The sequence below is a fragment of the Boleophthalmus pectinirostris genome, unplaced genomic scaffold (genome assembly GCF_026225935.1).
Source record: "Boleophthalmus pectinirostris isolate CB_2022bp ecotype Guang Dong unplaced genomic scaffold, ASM2622593v1 HiC_scaffold_20, whole genome shotgun sequence".
Classification (NCBI taxonomy): domain Eukaryota; kingdom Metazoa; phylum Chordata; class Actinopteri; order Gobiiformes; family Gobiidae; genus Boleophthalmus; species Boleophthalmus pectinirostris.
In genome coordinates, this window is record NW_026571153.1 from 28,513,253 (window position 1) to 28,531,692 (window position 18,440).

General features: G+C 38.5%; 1 protein-coding gene across 1 annotated transcript in view; it reads right to left on the reverse strand.

Moving 5' to 3' along the window:
- Positions 1-18,440, reverse strand: part of chrnb1l (cholinergic receptor, nicotinic, beta 1 (muscle) like) — a 50,102-nt gene that overhangs the window by 18,979 nt on the left and 12,683 nt on the right. The window contains 7 exon segments of the mRNA XM_055156218.1: positions 1,876-2,099; positions 3,829-4,014; positions 4,513-4,660; positions 5,256-5,364; positions 6,553-6,662; positions 6,753-6,797; positions 10,769-10,902. Of these exon segments, the coding sequence (XP_055012193.1) occupies positions 1,876-2,099; positions 3,829-4,014; positions 4,513-4,660; positions 5,256-5,364; positions 6,553-6,662; positions 6,753-6,797; positions 10,769-10,902 (956 nt within the window).

An 18,440-nucleotide genomic window follows, 5' to 3' on the forward strand; every position in this document is an offset into this window, starting at 1 on the left:
TCATGGTGACTGTCGGTGGTTATGGTGGTTGTTATGGCGGTTATGGTGGTTGTTATGGTGGTTGCTATGGTGGTGGTTGTTATGGTGATTGCTATGATGGTTGCTATGGTGTTTTTTATGGTGATTGCTATGATGGTTGCTATGGTGGTTGTTATGGGGGTTGTCATGGTGGTTGCTATGGTGGTTTCTATGGTGGTTCCTATGGTGGTTGTTTTGGCGGTTATGGTGGTTGCCTTGGTGGTTGCTATGGTGGTGCTTGTTATGGTTATTGCTATGATGGTTGCTATGGTTGTTGTTAGGGTGGTTGTTATGGTAGTTGTTATGGTGGTTGTCATTGTGGTTGTACTGTCTAAATCAGACTTGTAGAGACTTATCCATGTGCTTGTCTCCATTAGGTTAGACTCCGGTTACAGTCTCTCACTTGTCTCTCCAAACGAGCTGTGAGACACTGTAGAATATCCAGAACACTGCAGCTCAGGTCCTGACTCGAACTAGGAAGTATGGGCACATGCGTCCTGTGCTCAGGTCTCTGCACTGCCCCCTGTGGCTCAGAGAATAAACTTTAAAGTGTCTCTCCATGACCTAGACCCAAAGTCCATCTGTGACATGTTAGTGCCATATGAACCATCGGCCTCATCGGACCGGCCTCCTGCTGGTGCCCAGAGTCAGAACTAAACACGGGGAGTCAGAGTTCAGTTTTATGAAGCTAAACCTGGAACAGTTTTTAGATGAACATGTGAGACAGACTCTAATGTGACTCTGTTTAAATCCAGGCTCCAAACAGTTTCTGTTTCAGCTGCATATGACTGAAAGGTTTTCATTTTTCTTTCTGCACTCTTCTCTCTCATTTAATGTCTCTCACTTTTTAATTTTATGATGATTATTTATGTGTTGATTTGTTTCTGTAAAGCACGTTGAATGACTTTATGTATGAATAAACTTGGCTTACGTTACCTTGCCTAGTTTATATTATTGAAAATCAGACACTAATCAATACTAAAACTAAAACTGAAAATAGATACACATTTGAGCAGGTATCATTACTAAAAAAGTCGCCCAGACAGGACAAATTAAGCTTTTCTGAATGTCTTTAGAATGAGCTTGAGCTGTATCAGAAGAGCACATAGACTAGTATACACACATGGACCACTATGGAACCTACCTGGACCACTGAGGGATGAAAAAGCGAAATTGTTGGTACATTAAATATAAAGTTAGTAGTATAAAGACTGAGAGAGTATTGTCCATAAGGAGTTTCAGTGTTTGAGTTTGTGTCACTTTTAATACGAACAAAATACTGCACAAAAAGACTGCACAAAAGGCCTGCACAGACCATAGTGAGCCAAATATGAGGACAAATGTGTCTGCTGTTATGAAACCTACAGGGGAAGACTGTGGAAGACTGTGGACTAAACCGGGACTAAACCAGGACCAAAGAAGGACTAAATCAAGATTAAACCAGGACTACAGACTAGAACTATATCAGGACAAAAGGAAGGATAAGATCAGGACTCAAGAAGGACTATATCAGGACTAAATGAGAACTACGTCAGGAGTCAGGACTAAACCAGGATTGCGTGGGTTACATAGGGACTAAACCAGAACTAAACCTAGTGTAAACCAGGACTACACCAGGACTATATCAGTACTAAACAAGGACTACATTAGGACTATCTAAAAAAGTATCTAATATCTAAAAAAAGTCCCATTCACAGGACAGAAATGAACTTTATTTTTTTACTATATTTATTGTATTTTAGAAAATGTGAAATACTAATCCCAAGATGACCAGAAACATTTAGAGGGAAAGACATAAAAATGCATTCAGCCCTTCATGTAACCAAGGCCAACCAGCAAAACCGACGTGAGCCTTACCAAGCGCACCCAGGTGGGCATGATGTGTGTGCTGGGCGTTCGGTGGTGCAGGTTGAGGACCACCACGCTGAGGATGACAGAGAAGGTGACCAGGATCATGGTGAACATCACGTAGTTGACGATGATGGGGATCCCCAGTGAGGTCTCCGGGACTCTGTCAGCCAGCAGCAGCATGAACACAGTGAGGGCGATCAGCACAGAGATGGACAGGGTCATCTTCTCTCCTGCGAAGAGACAATGAAGAGATGCACTTCAGAGTTTGCTGAGCAGAAGTTTGTTATCAAATTTCCCTCAAACCAGGACCAGGAAGTGTTGAAAATCAGATACTAATCGATACTAAAACTAGCATCAAAACCAGATACACATTTGAGCAGGTATCAGTACTAAAAAGTCCCATTGACAGGACTGAATGAAGCTTTCCGGAACGTCTTTAGAATGAACAAGTATGAGAGCACTAAGGCTACATTCAGACTGCAGGGCTTAAAGGTTGTATAGAGGATTTTTTTTTAAGGGAAAGGAAATACAGTGACAGTCCTTTTTCAAATGTTGTGCATGCGTGACACCACCTTCCTCCTCCACAGCTCCCTCAGTAGAAACATCTCCTCCCACCTCCTTACTCTAGAAATCACGCTTGTTTACGGCACGTTCAGAATTACCATTGAAGTGACCTGTCTTGAAATAATTTAGCGACCGACATGTCAGTTTTTAGACCCTTTGTCTGCTTCATTCCACCATCTCAACAAACTTTGTGCGAACTGCGAGGAAGCTACAGTTTAAAAAAGCCTCTAAGAACCGCTGCATAAACCACATAATCCCTGCGTGCCAGCGAGTCAGTTAGAAACAGGGAGTTTGTAGCAGTAGCCTTGTTTTCTATTGGCTGATGTTTATCTGGCCTCATTACATCCACAGTCGATAGATCATCCTTTTTTTTTTTTTTTTTTTTTTTGGTCATTATAATTACAAGGCTGCTGCATCTCTGTAATGGTATTTTAAACTTTCATTGACAATTTGAAACAAAAAATCCTCCATACAACCTTTAATGCTCATTTTGGATTTTTTGGGGGAAATCAGTGCAAGGTTGTTCACATTTCCAATTAAATGCGACTTGTATGTGATCTCCCGTGTGAACTTTAAACTCCCCAAAAGTGTCCTGCATGCGCACTGGAGGACATGACATCACCTCCTTGTATTTGGCGTGCAGGCTCTTTATTTTTCATTGGAGACCGCCTGTGGCCGTGCTCAGACATTTCTTTCAATCATTTCAAAACCTGCTTTGTTCCGAAAAGATCCCTCCAATTTGTCCTGAATACAGAGATCCCCCCAAATATTAATAAGCTCGTTAACCTCCCTTTCCCTCCATTGACGAGACTCCGAGCCTGACGTGTAGGTGGATGAACGCAACCTGGCCGTTCAGACTGAAATCGCATGTCAAAAGATCAGATATGTATCGGTTTTAGGAGCACATATCCAAGTGTCCTGGGTCACATTTGAAAAAATCGGATCTGTGTCGTTCAGACTGTCATGAAAAGATCAGATACAGGAACATAGGGGCCAAAAAATCAGATTTGGGTCACTTCAGGCTGCAGTCTGAACGCAGCCTTAGTAGTAATAGTATTTTAGGAAACCTCTTCTGGCGTGATTTGATGAGGGAACAATGTTATAACATGGTAGAAAGCTAAAACAAAGTCAATTTTGCATAATACCTCCTTTAATAGAGAATATTGTTAAAATAGTTGCAGTATTTTCAAGAGCACAAGTCACAAAAGATTACACTTACGCTTAATTACACACACGGTGGTGGCAAATTGTTACTTGCAGCTGCCAAAGGACACAATGACAGGATACACTAGTTAAACCTGAGATCAGACCTCCAATGTTCTAGTTAGAAGATAACTAAGATAAGCCGACAGAGGAAATGTCACCCTGATTCTGTCCAGTCTGGTCTGTTCGTACCTGCTCCTGGAGGCAGGTAGAAGACAAAGATGGCCAGGACGCTGGTGAGGATACAGGGCACGATGATGTTGATGATGTAGAAGAGCGGCTTCCTCTCGATGATCAGGTAGAAGGTGATGTCCTCGTACAGGTTCTCCTTCACGTTCTTACGAGACGGTTTGTGACAGATGGCCCACTCGCCGTTTTCTGTAAATACAGGTACATACTGTCCAACACATGCATTTCAGTGCGGATGAAACGAGTTAAATCATAAGTTTGGATATTCCTTTAAAAAAAACAAAAAACTACCATACACCCTTGCCCACCATCTGAAATAACGATAACGTCAAATGACTGAACGTGAATGCAACTTATTGAATCTTTTACATACCGCTCGAATCAAAGGAGAGAAAGAAAGAAAGAAACTGTACTTTTTGGAATACTTGTGAAGTAAGTAAGTGAGTAAGATTTGTGTTTAGTTTGTCTAATTTTTGTGTCGATAATAACGAAAATAGCAGATAGTTTCTTTTTACTCTTACTTGAGCAATATCTTGGACCACTACTTTTTACTTCTACTTCATTCATATTTTCAAACAATTTTAAGTACAATTTCTGGCTACTTCAACCTCAACATCTACCTAGAAATTTAATTGGTCAAAGATTGACAGACAGAGTAACCAATCAGAAGAAGGCGTCTGTACGTACCTGTGAAGGCGTTCTCATCTATGACTATCTCCTTGATCTCATTTCCCTCATCATCCAGGTAGTACTGCAGGTCCACCTCTGAAGCATCATACGTGTACGAGCGGAAGACCATGCTACAGTTCTGCCAGTCGAACGGGAAGTACGCCACCTGCAGGACAAAATATCAAGATCAAGTTTATGTCGAAGCATTTTTTTACTTTTTACAGGGCAGCCGCGGGGTTTTAAAAAAGATCTTAAATGTCATGTTCCTAAATTAAGGCCTTATAAAGTCTTAAATTATGTTGTCGAAGTCTTATTTTTTTCACAAAGGTCTTAAATTTCATTAGCCTATTCAAATATTTACATTTCTTTTTTTTCTTTTTTTTCTCTGTTGCTGAAAATGTTAAATGGTTAAAGCACTTTGAAAGACATTATGCAACAAGACAGTGTGAAAGGTTAGTTTGTCTTGTCAGAATGTTATAAGTGATTTTTGGGCAATTTTACAAGCAATACATACATGAGTTCTAAAAGTAAATAAAAGTATACATAATAATGCATAATAATACGTAATAAAAGTACTTTTTGTTATTTAAAGCAACGAGTAATGGTCATTATTAGAATTGGATCAGGTGTTTTTCTCCCGCATAATGGGTGGTCTTAATTTTCATGCAAGTGGTCTTAAGAAGGTCTTTAAAAAGTCTTAAATTTGGGGTAGTCAAACCTGGGGATACTCTGTTTATATTTCCATAAGTGTTTGCATGTACCTCTATAGAACAGGAGCTGCGGTAGATGGCAGGAGGAAGCCAGTTCACTGTTCCATCGCTGTAGACCAGGACGTTGACGTAAAGAGCCACATCGAACTGACCGTCGTTACTGCACAAGTTAAAGGAGACAAATTATGTCAAATTCCATTTTAAACATATTATAATGGTGTTCTCTCTTCATGAAGTTGTCCTGCATTCACTTGCTTGAGTGCTCAAAGAATTTCTGTTCTCACTTTCCTCCTATCCTCACCCACTGCCCCTGCACTTCACAGTTTACTCAGGAAATTCAGTCTCCAGCTCATCCATGTAAGGTTCTAAAAATACCTTTTTCAACAATAAAAGCATTGCTACAGTAAAAGGCCATTATGAACAGACGGGGCTTGTCAGTTTTGAACTCAGTGGGGCTGCTCTAAAGGTTGTATAGAGGATTTTTTTAAGGGAAGTGAAATACAGCGACAGTCCTTTTTCAAATGTTGTGCATGCGTGACACGACCTTCCTCCTCCACAGCTCCCTCAGTAGAAACATCTCCTCCCGCCTCTTTACTCTAGAAATCACGCTTGTTTACAGCCTCATTCAGAAATACTGTTGAAGTGACCAGTCTAGAAATATTTTTGCGACCGACGCGTCCATCGCTGGAAGAAATCTCCAAGAATCACCTCAGTTTGTCTTCGCTCCTTTTCTCCTTCTCTTCTTCTTTCAGTGACCTCAAAAACTGACTTTCTTTTGCAGCGAATTGGTCGTGGATTCTCGTCCGCCGTCGCAACAAACTTTGTGCGAACTGCGAGGAAGCGACAGTTTGAAAAAGCCTCTAAGAACCGCTGCATAAACCACGAAATCCCTGAGCGCCGGCGAGTCAGTTAGACTAGAAACGTAGGGAGTTTAATTGACAACCTAACAGCCAATAGATAAAGAGGGAGCCTTGTTTTCTATTGGCTGATGTTTATCTGGCCTCAACACGTCCACAGTTGATAGATTTTCATTCTATTTTTTTGGTCATCATAATTACAAGGCTGCTGCATCTCTGCAAAAAAAAAACAAAAAAACAAAAAAAAATCCTCCATACTACCTTTAATGTAATTTTATTTAAAACAATAAAAGGTAACATGGTGATCTAAATATGTTCTGTTTTCGCAATTATAAGCCCGTAGAAATGTAATGCCTCCTCTAAATAAATACATTTGAATTATAAAGCTCTTTTAAAAGCAAGTTGCCTAAAAATGTAAAAATAATCATTCAATACTAAAAGACAGACATTTAGGGAAAACAATGGTCCCATATGTGTTCCACTAGATTTACTTGTTTATGAGGTAGATATCTGGACGCCACACTTTATTTGGAGGAATTCGCAAAACGTCAATGTTGTCGTAGTCTTCTGGTTTCCACGACAACCTGTAATCTGTCCATGCCTGGAAACAAATATGAAGAAATATGGTGGAAATAGGATTTAGAAGTGTTCCAGCATCATTTCCTTGTGAAGTAATAAACTCCTGCGATACCATATTCATGAAAACGTTGGTCGTCATCTCGCCATTTTTTTCGTTCTGCAGTGAGACACAAACGAAACAGAGAGGAAAGATGTTAGTGAACATGTTTTATCAACTGGCTGTGTCCTTGAGTGAGATATTTCAGGCACATTGCACTCTCCAGTTACAGATACTGTTGAATATGCAACAGTATTTATCCTTCAAATGAACAGACAATCTCTGTACGCAGTATCATATTCCATAACAGAGGTGGGACCAAGTCATTGTTTTGCGAGTCTCAAGTCTTTGACCTCAAGTCCCAACCCTAACCCAAGTCAAATACAGGCAAGTCCAAGTCGAGTCTCAAGTCACTGGCCCATAAGTCCAAGTCAAGTCCAAGTCGTCTGCTTTGAGCTTCAAGTCATTTCAGTCTTTAAACCAAAGTACCAAATACAGCTTAGATTTTTACAGTTTATATGATTTTTAAGATAAATTGCTCTTAAAACGTCATGGAGTATTTATATTAGGACTGGGCATGTTAACGCATTAATTTTGCATTAACTAATTAATTCATTATCACCGACAATAATTTTAACGCCATTAATGCAGTTTTTATATATATATATATATATATATATATATATATATATATATACGTATGTATGCTAAAAATTGGCTTTTATTTTGAGAAAAAGACCACCGCGTGTTTCTTTAAGTTTGACGTTTTTTTTTTTTTTTACACTTTTTTCACTTTTTTTCTGACCATGTGAGATGCAACGTGTCCAAGCTCGGCCCAGCTGCTTTTTATTTTTGCCCAGCCCTAATTTATATACAGGGTATCCCCAGGTTTGACTATCCCAAATTTAAGACGTTTTAAGACCGTTTTAAGACCACTTGAATTAAAATTAAGACCAACATCACGCCCATTACACAGGCGACAAACACCAGATCCAATTCTAATAATGACCAACCAACTACTGTTTCTAGAATCCAAGAGCCACCCATGATCCATCCAATGTCTTCCTCCACTCTACTGACTGTTTACTCATTGCCACTGGCGCCAGAAACCAAAGTTTTGTTTGAGCATACTCCAAATTAGACGTTCATTCGTGTTACGTGCTTTTAATTTGTTGTTTTTTAACTCCCTCCATCGCACTGCAGCCCGGTTGAGTATACAGAAAAACAGGCTAATAAAATTTAAGACCTTTTATTTTAAAAAATAAGACTTGGACAACATAATTTTAGACTTTTTAAGGCCTTAATTTAGAAACTTGAAATTTAAGACCTTTCTTTTTAAGACTTTATGACCTCGTGGCTTCCCTGATATAAGAGTTGTAGAAATGCCAATTTTTCCTTGAATCATTACGGTCAGAAAAAGAATTCAGATTTAAAAGTGCTTAACATCAGTTATTTTGTCATGTAGTCTGAAATGGAAGGATCATGTTCTGTGTAGTTCCCTCTGTTTTACTGTATTGTACTGTGTATTACTGTAGTACATTTGTTGATACCAGACCACAGTACTTCAGTTACATCCAAAATAACAAATGGAGAAGTGGGAGGGATATGTTCCACTTTATTCTTCTAAAAATTAATCACCACGAATGTAACCGGGTGTTTAGACTATATTTTCCGACCGTAGTGCGTCCGTGAATGCGCCCGCCTGCAGGTCGCTGTGCGTGGCTCCCGGCGTCACTGATCAGCGATTAGAAAAGGCTGCGCACGCTGTAGTGTGGCAGTCGGGGCTTTCGGTGTCTTGTGAGCGCAGCGTGTAAGTACTGAAGTTGTTCCTTCAACATTTCAATGTTTCTCTTAGAACTTCTTTTAATGAGTTGTTTCTGGTGATTACATTTAAAGGTGTTGTCTGGAGCAGGCAGTGACGGTGGTCGCTCCTAATGTGCTCCTGGTCCCATGTAGAGAGTGCCCATTTTGGAATCCAGGTAGAGGCTCTGGGTGGTGTATATTTGGGGGTGGTGGCATTTGATGGCGTGTGTGGTAATCGGTGTATTTCTATGTGGCAGATTACGCTGCTGCTGTTCGCTCTCAAATTCTCTCAAATTCTCTTAAATTCTCTTAAATTCTCTCAAGTCTTAGCAAATTCTCTCGTAAAGTCTGATTCCGTAGTTCCTTTTGTAGTTAGTGTAGTTGCTATAGTGTGTGTATTTATCGGATATTCAGAGTGTAAAATTTGCAGTGAAAATTTTCAAAGAGAGGAGGTTTGGATGAGGTGAATTCTGACCAGTCAGACTGGTTCACTACACCATTTCCTGTTTGTTACTAACTCTGCCTTCAAATATCCTTCTGAATTGGTTTTCCAAGGAAGTTGTCTGACACACGCCCTTTTCCTGAGACGGTGACTCTGAACTCTGTGGCGGAAAAAGTCGACCGAGCAAGGATTCCAAATCACAATCCAAGAAGGCTCCGCCCACTAAGACATGTAAATATGAAGTGTTTTCATTGTGTTTGGACATTTTGGTGTTTAAATGACAGTTTCAGTCACTTGTATCACAGTACTTTACCGTGTCCGTATCACTGTCTGTGAGTTTGGTAGTCGGTGTTGTGTTGAGGCCAATTTTGAACAAATACTTGATTTAATGGGCGCTAACGTCATTAAGGTTGTAAAATAAAAGAAATCATAACATAAAATGAAGTGCAATTTTTTAAAAAAAATTAAATGAATTTAAGTGGCAGCGTTTTTATAAGATGAGGGAATAATTATAACCATAATCCACATTGTCTGACACGGCAAACATAATAATACACTTCAAGCTCGGATGTGACGTCAAATCCAAGGTCCAAATGGGAGTCGGAAGATAATCGAACGAAGGATAAGTTAGATCGGATCAGTTTGGTTCGATTGCTTCTGCCTCAGCATCTTGGATCTTTCCTGCAAAGTTTTTTCACTGCAATTTTTACACACTAAAATTCTAAATTAAAAAACAAACAAACAAACTAAATCTTTTAAATATTCAGCACAAATATATTCAAGCTCTCAAATTCAACAGTCAAAATTCAAACACTTGAAAATGTATACGGAAAATGTCAGGAACTAAAATTCAAAATAAAAAATAATTCAAACTTTTTTTTCAGAGTTAAAAAAAAATTCAACGACATTTAAAATTAAAAATGATGAAACAAATGATCTTCCATAGACTCTACTGACTAAAAGACTAAAGGACTAAAGGATTACTGTATAAGTATATAATGCCAGGATGGGAAAAGGAGAAATTCAGTTCTGTCAACTGGATAAAACTTTTTTGATCTTGATGGAAAAAAAACAAAAAAACAAAACAATCTTTTGTCCAGTTGTTGATCTGAATTCCTCCTTTGCAATGGATCTACCTGGATCACTGAGGGAACATGAACAATGTCAGACTGTGATAGCTTGATTCATCAACTAGTTTCTGACCTCGCAGTATTAGGATTCGTTCACCCGACAGTAGGCGGGTACTTTGGTACTTTGGTATATTAAGCTTTTCCCAAATCCCGTAGGAAGGAAAATAACGTCTTTCCCCTTGATAAAATTCACCAAACATTCTCTTTGTTCCGGCTTTAAATCCTCGATTTTAGGAATCGTTGACAACACAGAATGTCTGGCTCTTTGCTGATTGGCTGGTGCCCGGACTCGCATTTCCGGGGTTTCAGCAAACCGTCCAGTGTATTCTGATTCCTGAACTAGTCACTGGAAAGAAATGAAATTGAGCAGAGGCACTAGGTGGCACCAGTTTGGCTAGGACTGTGGCACATTCCATGCAAAGCAACATTACCATGGAGACAGGTGTTATGTGTTATTGGCCTGTAAACCTGCTCATATAAGCACACAGTTGTAAAATGCATAATGTGGCAGCAGCAATAGGACATAAAAACTGTGCAGGAGACTACTGGATTCTGTTACACAAATATCTGGACAAAATGGAAACATATAATACACATTTAGAATGATAAGTGTCATTTAAGTGTGTCCTTGAAGTGAAGCAGTAGTGTTGTAACACCAGCATTACAGTCCCCACTAAAAGGGAAAGTTGCAGAAGGTCACTGTTGTGAGTTCTTACCAGGCTGACGAGCTGGGACAGGGTCATCCCCACCCTCACCATGACCTTCTCGTGCCAGAGCCGCGCCGGACGCACTTTCATGTTGTAGTCCTCAAACAGCTTCTTGTGCAGTTTGCGCTCTGTCTCCGAAGCTCCTAACACACAAGACAAGGAGCAGGGAACACAATATTACACAACAGCCTTGTCATTTTTAGTCGTTTGTGAAACTTCTTTTATACAACATGGATTTGAATCATTGATCATAGAATATTATAAGACATAGAATATATAAGTGCATATGACAAGTTTTCATGTTTTTCTAATTCTGGCTTGATTTGGTGAATAGTATCTGTCTTCAATATTTATCATAGTTTTACATGAGTTAAGTGGGAGTTTGTGGAAAAAAAGCTGAGAAAAAAAAGACAATTTTAGGCACAAGCAAGGTCATTTTCTGACAGTTTAAACAGTTGTTTAAATGACTTGTGCATGTATTACACTATTGTGTAATTTAGACAAGTGTTGGTCTTTGAATTTCTCCTTTTGCCTTTGTTGTAAACAATTAGTCAACTGGACAATAAACTTTTGTCCAATTGACTAATTGAATTTCTCCTTTTACCTTAGATTGTACTTGGACGAGTGAGGGTTTTACACACAGCATGGTTGTAAGGTAACAGATATGTATGTCAAATCTACAGTGAATTTCTCAATGTTTACAATTTTCCAGTAATGCCAAGAGAATATGCAATTGTTTTTGATGCCATTCCTTCTGGAGTGAAAATGCTGATGTCCACTTATGTACATATTTCTAATGATGACTCAACTAAAACAGTTGTTTATTGGTAACTCTGTCCTGTTTTAAAGCTTTAAAACAAATAACAAATGTATAAGAGAACTTATCACAAGAGAATCTATCAGTAAACCAGCTTCTGTTTTTGTCTGGAATAATACATTTACCAACATTAACTGGAATGATGTTTGGCTTTTGCCTAGAAAATATTGTGTAACTAATAAGACTCGTGAAGTCTGCCTGAAAATCCTGCAGAGATGTTCCCCTGTTTACACTGTTATTTCAAAGTTTTGCTTAAACATAGATCATCTTGCCTCATTCTGTCACAGCGTTGAAGAAACGGTCACCCGTATGTTTTGGGAATGCTCATACACTCAAATCTTTTGGAATGACATATTTTTGTTAGTGAATAGAAAGCTTGATACAAATCTACAATTTAATATAAAACATGTTCTCTTTGGTCTCTCTGAGAAAGATATTCCTGCCAAAAATATATATATTTGTTGAATTTAATTCTAATCCTATCAAAGTTTCATATCCATTGCTGTAAATTTTCTAGTCAGAAACCCAAATTTGTTGTGTTTCAGTCCTTCTTGTCTTCTTGTATAAATTCTCAAAATTATTGCACAAATCCCAAAGCCTTGAAGACAAAAACACTTTGTACGGAATTTGAAATATGAAATATGAATGTATTTATTTACTTTCCTACATTTGTACATGTATAGCAATATATTTACACTGTGATGTATATATGTGTTATTAATGAAGATCTTGCGCATATTGAGCCCTGTGAGCAAATTAACTCTTAAGCCTCCAGCAAGGTTTTTGTTTATACCATTGTATATTACATTGTATGTTTGAAAAAAAAAAAAAAAAATATATATATATATATATATAATATATATATATATATATATATATATATATATATATGTATATATATATATATATATATATATATATAATATATATATATATATATATATATTATATATATTATATTATATTTATATATATATTTTAATGTATGTCATATCTGCTGCCTGTATCTAACCAACGAGTAAAATTAAAAACTTAACCAATCTTATCTTTTGGCCTCCCCGAGCAAGGAACGGGTCAACCAAGGCTGGTCAGAGTCAAATCACACTACAGCAGGAGAGCCTGGCCCCTCCCGAACTCTATATATTTAACTATGTTATGGTAAAATGTGTAATCCAACCTGTCATTTGCACTTCAAAACCAACTGGAGAGGTGAAGGTACATTTTATTGTCCCCGTAGTGAAATGTGTGCATTTGACCCATCCTCCAGTGGGGCAGGGGCCTGTGATCTTGGGTTTAATCTTGGTCAGGACTATTGTAGGAAATCCAGACACAGGGAGAACATGCAAACTCCACAAAGAAAGGCCCGGCTGATCTGGGGAACCTTCTTCCTGTGCAGCGTGATGTGACCGCAAACCGCTGTGCTGCTTATTAATGTGTTTAATTTTTAGCATCAAGCTCTCTCAGGGATGAACCTACTGAATTAATGAAGTATTTTATAAAGTGAATCAGAAATGCACAGTTAGCATGCTAGTTAGAAGTAGCTTTACCGTGACGGGAAAACTCTACTCTGGCATCTGAAAGTTGTGAAAAGCTCTGAAAAACTCATCGTGGTGAATACTTAACTGCTCTGAGTGCTTAAGGGAAGTGAGGAAGAACTTTGGACCACTGCAAACTGTTTCAAATGAACTAGTTCGGTTTTCCAAGTTTTTAAGACAGTAAAAAAATCAAGTACAGGTCCACGTGAAGTACAAAGTGAGTTGGCTAACAGAAATGATGACATCTTTCGTCCCCACACTTCGTGAATGACACATCGTTTGCAGCTGCCTCACGCCCTTGACACAGATCCTACTGCGTGTTTTGCTTTGGATCAGAGGATGGGGGTTCAACTCCCACAGGGCCCTCACGGATGCTCATGGATATGCTAAAAATATACCTCATGACCACGCTGAGGCTATGAATGAACTAACCTGGCTTGACTTCGTGACACCATACACTTATTGAACCCACATTTTTGTGGAGTGCCACCTGCCGGTCTCTGTAAAGATGCCTGGAATGTTCCTCAGCATGGCATTCAACTTCAGAGTTACAGGTCAGATTTGTGGAGAGGCGAGCCCACAAGAACTCATGGTTTCTATGTGTAATGTATATATTTGTAATAATAAAGTATATGATTGATTAAACACAAAATAGATTAGTTTGATGCCATGGGGCGCTACGGAGAGCAACAGAAGTTAGAGACAAGTTCAGGGTTCCCACTCTTTTTCAGTGACAAAATGTCAAAACTCTTCCATGAATTTTTCATGACCTAAAGTGAATTTTCCATGACTTTACACCACCTACATGTGTAGAGTTGATCAGACTTTTAGGGCTAAATATGAAATGTGAACTCTTTCCACTCACCTTATGGTTTGGGATTATAGATTTGGAACATTCAAAATCCTGTCAGTGCATTTATTGTCGTCTCTTTTAAACAAAAGGTGCAGACGTTCAGAAATAATCAGAACTTCACAGAACACTGGAGTTGCATGAAAGAGATACTACAGTTCCATGACTTTTCCCAAACTTTCATTGAATTTACAAAGTTTTATGACGTTTCCAGGCCTGGAAAATGACATTTTCAGTTTCCATGACTTTTCCATGACTGTGAGAACAGTGCAAGTTACACAGTGCTCCTTTAAAGTATGTATGATTTAATTTAACATTTAACATTCTCTAATTTTGACTTAGTGGGATCACACCTGCTGTAAGCACCTGCTCAAGAAGAAATTTGCCAAGAAAAGTTGAAAAACATGTTGGAAACATTGATGACATCACAACAGGGACACTTTTCTATTCAAGTTAAGCAGTTTACACATAAGAAACACGGTTTTATCTGATACTTTAAACATGAATCCAACTGAATAAAAATGTTAGATTTGTATATGTCAAATAATAATTTGTTTACAGTGAGTGTTTTTACATACACATCAGCCTTATCCCGGTTATGAGCCTTATCCTCGTTAGCCCAGTATTCTGGATATGGTGTTTACACGGACCCACAGAAATCAGAATACTTGTATTCATGTATATATGTACCATTAGAGCAGGGCTCTCCAAACATATTCCTCCAGTGAACTACTTTTACAAAACGAAAATGCCAGAGAGCTACTAGTTTTAAGTATAAATATATATGCCACAATCACCGAGTGGATTGCAAGGACTACACCAGGACCGGACCAGGACTAAACCAGGACATATATATACATATATACACCACAGTCTTTGACCCAGTTGCCTCCACTGATGGTTTTATGTAATTAAAACACTGAAGTCTCTCTCAGCTTGGTCTGACATCGTTTTGGGAAAAGACCGGGACTGGGCACGTGTTTCCAGGGCAACGGACGCGTGTCAAGTATTTTTCTCCCATTTGTTCACAGCGTCCAAGACGAGTGTCGGGGTGTCTAACCTCAGATACGAATGTGTCCAAATACAGGTGTCTAGGGTGTTTTTTGATGCTCTGGTCTGAACAGACCTTTAGATGAGGTACAGTTAGATGTCTATAAAACATAAACCATTATCCATTTATTAGTGAACAAAGTTCAGTATCAAAAGTATATGTTTACAATGGTAAAAGGCATTTAATCAATAAAATTTGACAAATTCAGCACAATGCGTATAATACAGAAATCCTTTGACAAGCTTCTTGGAAAGGGGTGTAGAGCTAATTGTTGCTCTGAGCTACAGGTTGGAGACCCCTGCATTTGATTATCCTGGATATTTAGATGGCACAGACAGACAAGAGCTAAGCTGTTTCTAACAACAAAAAAGAAGACAGACATTCGAGTAAGAACATGAGACTGTGGAGCTCTGTCACAGCTTCAGTAAAAGTCATTTTTAACCATTGAAAACTACAACACAGTGTCACAGAGTCAGTTTCAAGAGCAGCACAAACTACCACAGAGGTGAGGCTGGTGTTAGACAGTGGACGGCTTTATTTTGTTTATAAGTATAAAATATTATTACTTAAAAAGTCCTGGTAGAAGTTTGAGTCATTTTGGGAAAGTAAACTCCTACTGTTTTCCTGATTTGAGTTTGCACATGCTCAGTACAGCTCCAGTTTTGAGAAATCAGGATACAGCGTCTACAGGCCACAGTATCTTGGATACTACCAGAAAAACCCAGTGAGAGTCTCCTGATTTCTCATCACCGGGATACTGGCTTATCCAGGATTCTGAAATCAGGATACTGCATCTACCTGGACACTCACAGAACCAGGAGACTCCAAAAACCTGATCATCACAGGGACACTCAACACACTCACTGGAGGAGTTTTAACCCACTGGATGACATGGTGGTAGGAACGTTATGGAATTCCTTACCGTGATCACAGCCATAATTTCCATTTTAAATCTTATATCTTTATATCTTCTTTTAGTAAAATTGGTTTAGTTTAACTTTTAGTCCATTTAAAAAGGATTAATTATGCAAAATCAATTTTCATGAGCTTTTATCAGTTATAACAGTCACCCCCCTCATCACTGCCATATTCAACTGACTCGTGCATGATTGAGTAATCCTAAATTGTCCTGTCCTCAGAAAAAAAAAAAAAAAATCCTCATTTCATGTCCCAAATCCCTCTGTGCAGATCTAATTATTTAAAAAATGAAGACTTAAAAAAAACAGATTCATGAAAGTCTGCTCTATGCTGTGGTGAAAAGCACCTTTAAAAATTGTGGTTTACAATGAATAAACAGTAAAATGATGATCTACTCCGACAAGAAACCTATTTATAAAATTTTGTTTCAATATGTTACAATATTATGGTATGATGGAGCCTAAACCCAGTTTTGTAATTTTTGTATTATTTTCATTACTGAGATAGTTGTTCCTATTTTATTTGGTTTACTTGCATGATTTTTGATCATTTTGGTAATTCTTTATGTTTAACATGATTATGTGTTGATTATTATTTGTTTGCTTAAAATTATGTGATTTATTTACATTTTTCTTTCAACTAATTATTGTTAATGTTAATCATTAGTTTACCTAAGTAATGTTTATTTTTTGTATGATTTTGTTTTCAATGTTTCATTATTTATGACAAGTGCAGGTGCATCATGGAAGTGTAGAGTGGAGCTACACAGTTTTTTGACACTTTTGTCACACTTTACCTGTTAAAGTTCCCCTTTTGTACATTTTGTAAGTCCTCAATACCTGCATCCTGAATTTCGGGCTTCTGGTCATTGCACAATCCATACTGGGAAGGGTCCTCCGAAAAAGTGAGCAACAAACTGCCATGTTTGATTTCCCAGTGGGATAAGTCTATTGTCAAAGCCGATCTTTGCAAGTCATTTGAATGTCGCTTTTGTTTCTGGTTGTGATATTGTCATATTTTAGTTATGGGATTCAGACATCATAATTGTGTGGTTGTTGGATCCTAACAGAGGAAAACGGCTCGAGAAATGAGCTTCAGAAGTTTGTGAACTCCATAAATGCAAAAGGGAATCAGTTCTGTGTGACTGTAAACCTCCATTCAAATTGTTTCCCTTCCCAACAGAACTGAAAAATAGTGAAAGACAGGAGGGACATCAGGGAGACAGACGTGCACCCTGATAGTGGTAGAATAAACTTTTATTCATCATGGAGATACAGCGCGTTCAGCCGCATGTGTTGGACCCGGATTCGGACGAGGACTTTGAGGTGCACGAAGCTCAAGCACCACGTCCACATCAACTGAACATTACTGATTGGTAAAGTTTTAATAAACACTAGTAGATCAACTTATTATATCATGTACACTGCAGTGGAGAACAATGAGCTTATGCTGTCGCTTTTGTTTAGGTGTTCATGTGGGAATTGTCAGATGATGCGGGGTGGAGGTGGTGGAGCAGGGGAGGGAGGTAGGTGTGAAGTCCCTTCTGCTACAACAAATGCGTCATAGGTGTATCTGCCGCGTCATCATTGTAGCAGCTTTAGTTCGTTGTCACGTGGGAGGTTGGCAGAAATACGCTGCAATTTGTTAAAAAAACGCTGAATCAATCTAAAAACCACTTCGGTGACAAATACAAGGCCCACACATCACTCTTAGAAGGTAGAAAGCTCTGAAAAGTCGATTTTGCATGAGATGGGCCTTTTGAAGAGCCTAAATTATGCTATTTTCTGATCCGTGTTCTAATATAGTTTCCTTATCGCAAACAAACCGAGACTTGTGTTTTGTTTCATTCATACATTTTTTCCACACAAACACTGTATATTTAGACTGAGTTCATCTCTCAAACAGAAAACACTGGGCCACCTCGTGATGTCATGTGGTAATACAGGAAGTGCTCCATCTTCACTAGGTCTGCACTGAACAAACAACAGTTCTGTTTTTGAGGAGGTAACATTATAACATGGCTTACATCTCACAAGAGTCATTTTCACGTAACACGGGACCTTTAACGTCCACAGTCCTTCCGTGGGTTCATTCTGATCACTGTCTTCACTTCACAATAAGGCTGCCAAATACTGTCCCTTAATGACACGTCGTTTGCAGCTGCCTCACGTCCTTGACACAGATCCTGCAGCATGTTTGGTTTGGATCAGAGGATGAAGGTTCAACTCCCACAGGGACGGTAGGCCAAAAATACACCCCAAATTGATCTACGGTAGGGTTGTCGAAAAGATACCGGGACACCATTCGAAAAGACATTTTGTATAGAAACTATATCACTGATGACAAAAATAAAATGACAGCACATGTACATCGCAAACTATGAAAAGCACATCCTTGGAGAGTAACCTTACTTCAACATAAAATTACTCAAGTATTATTATTTTAAATTATTTATGCATTTATTTTGGGCAGATAAAGATTTACATTCATATACAATGGAACATTTAACA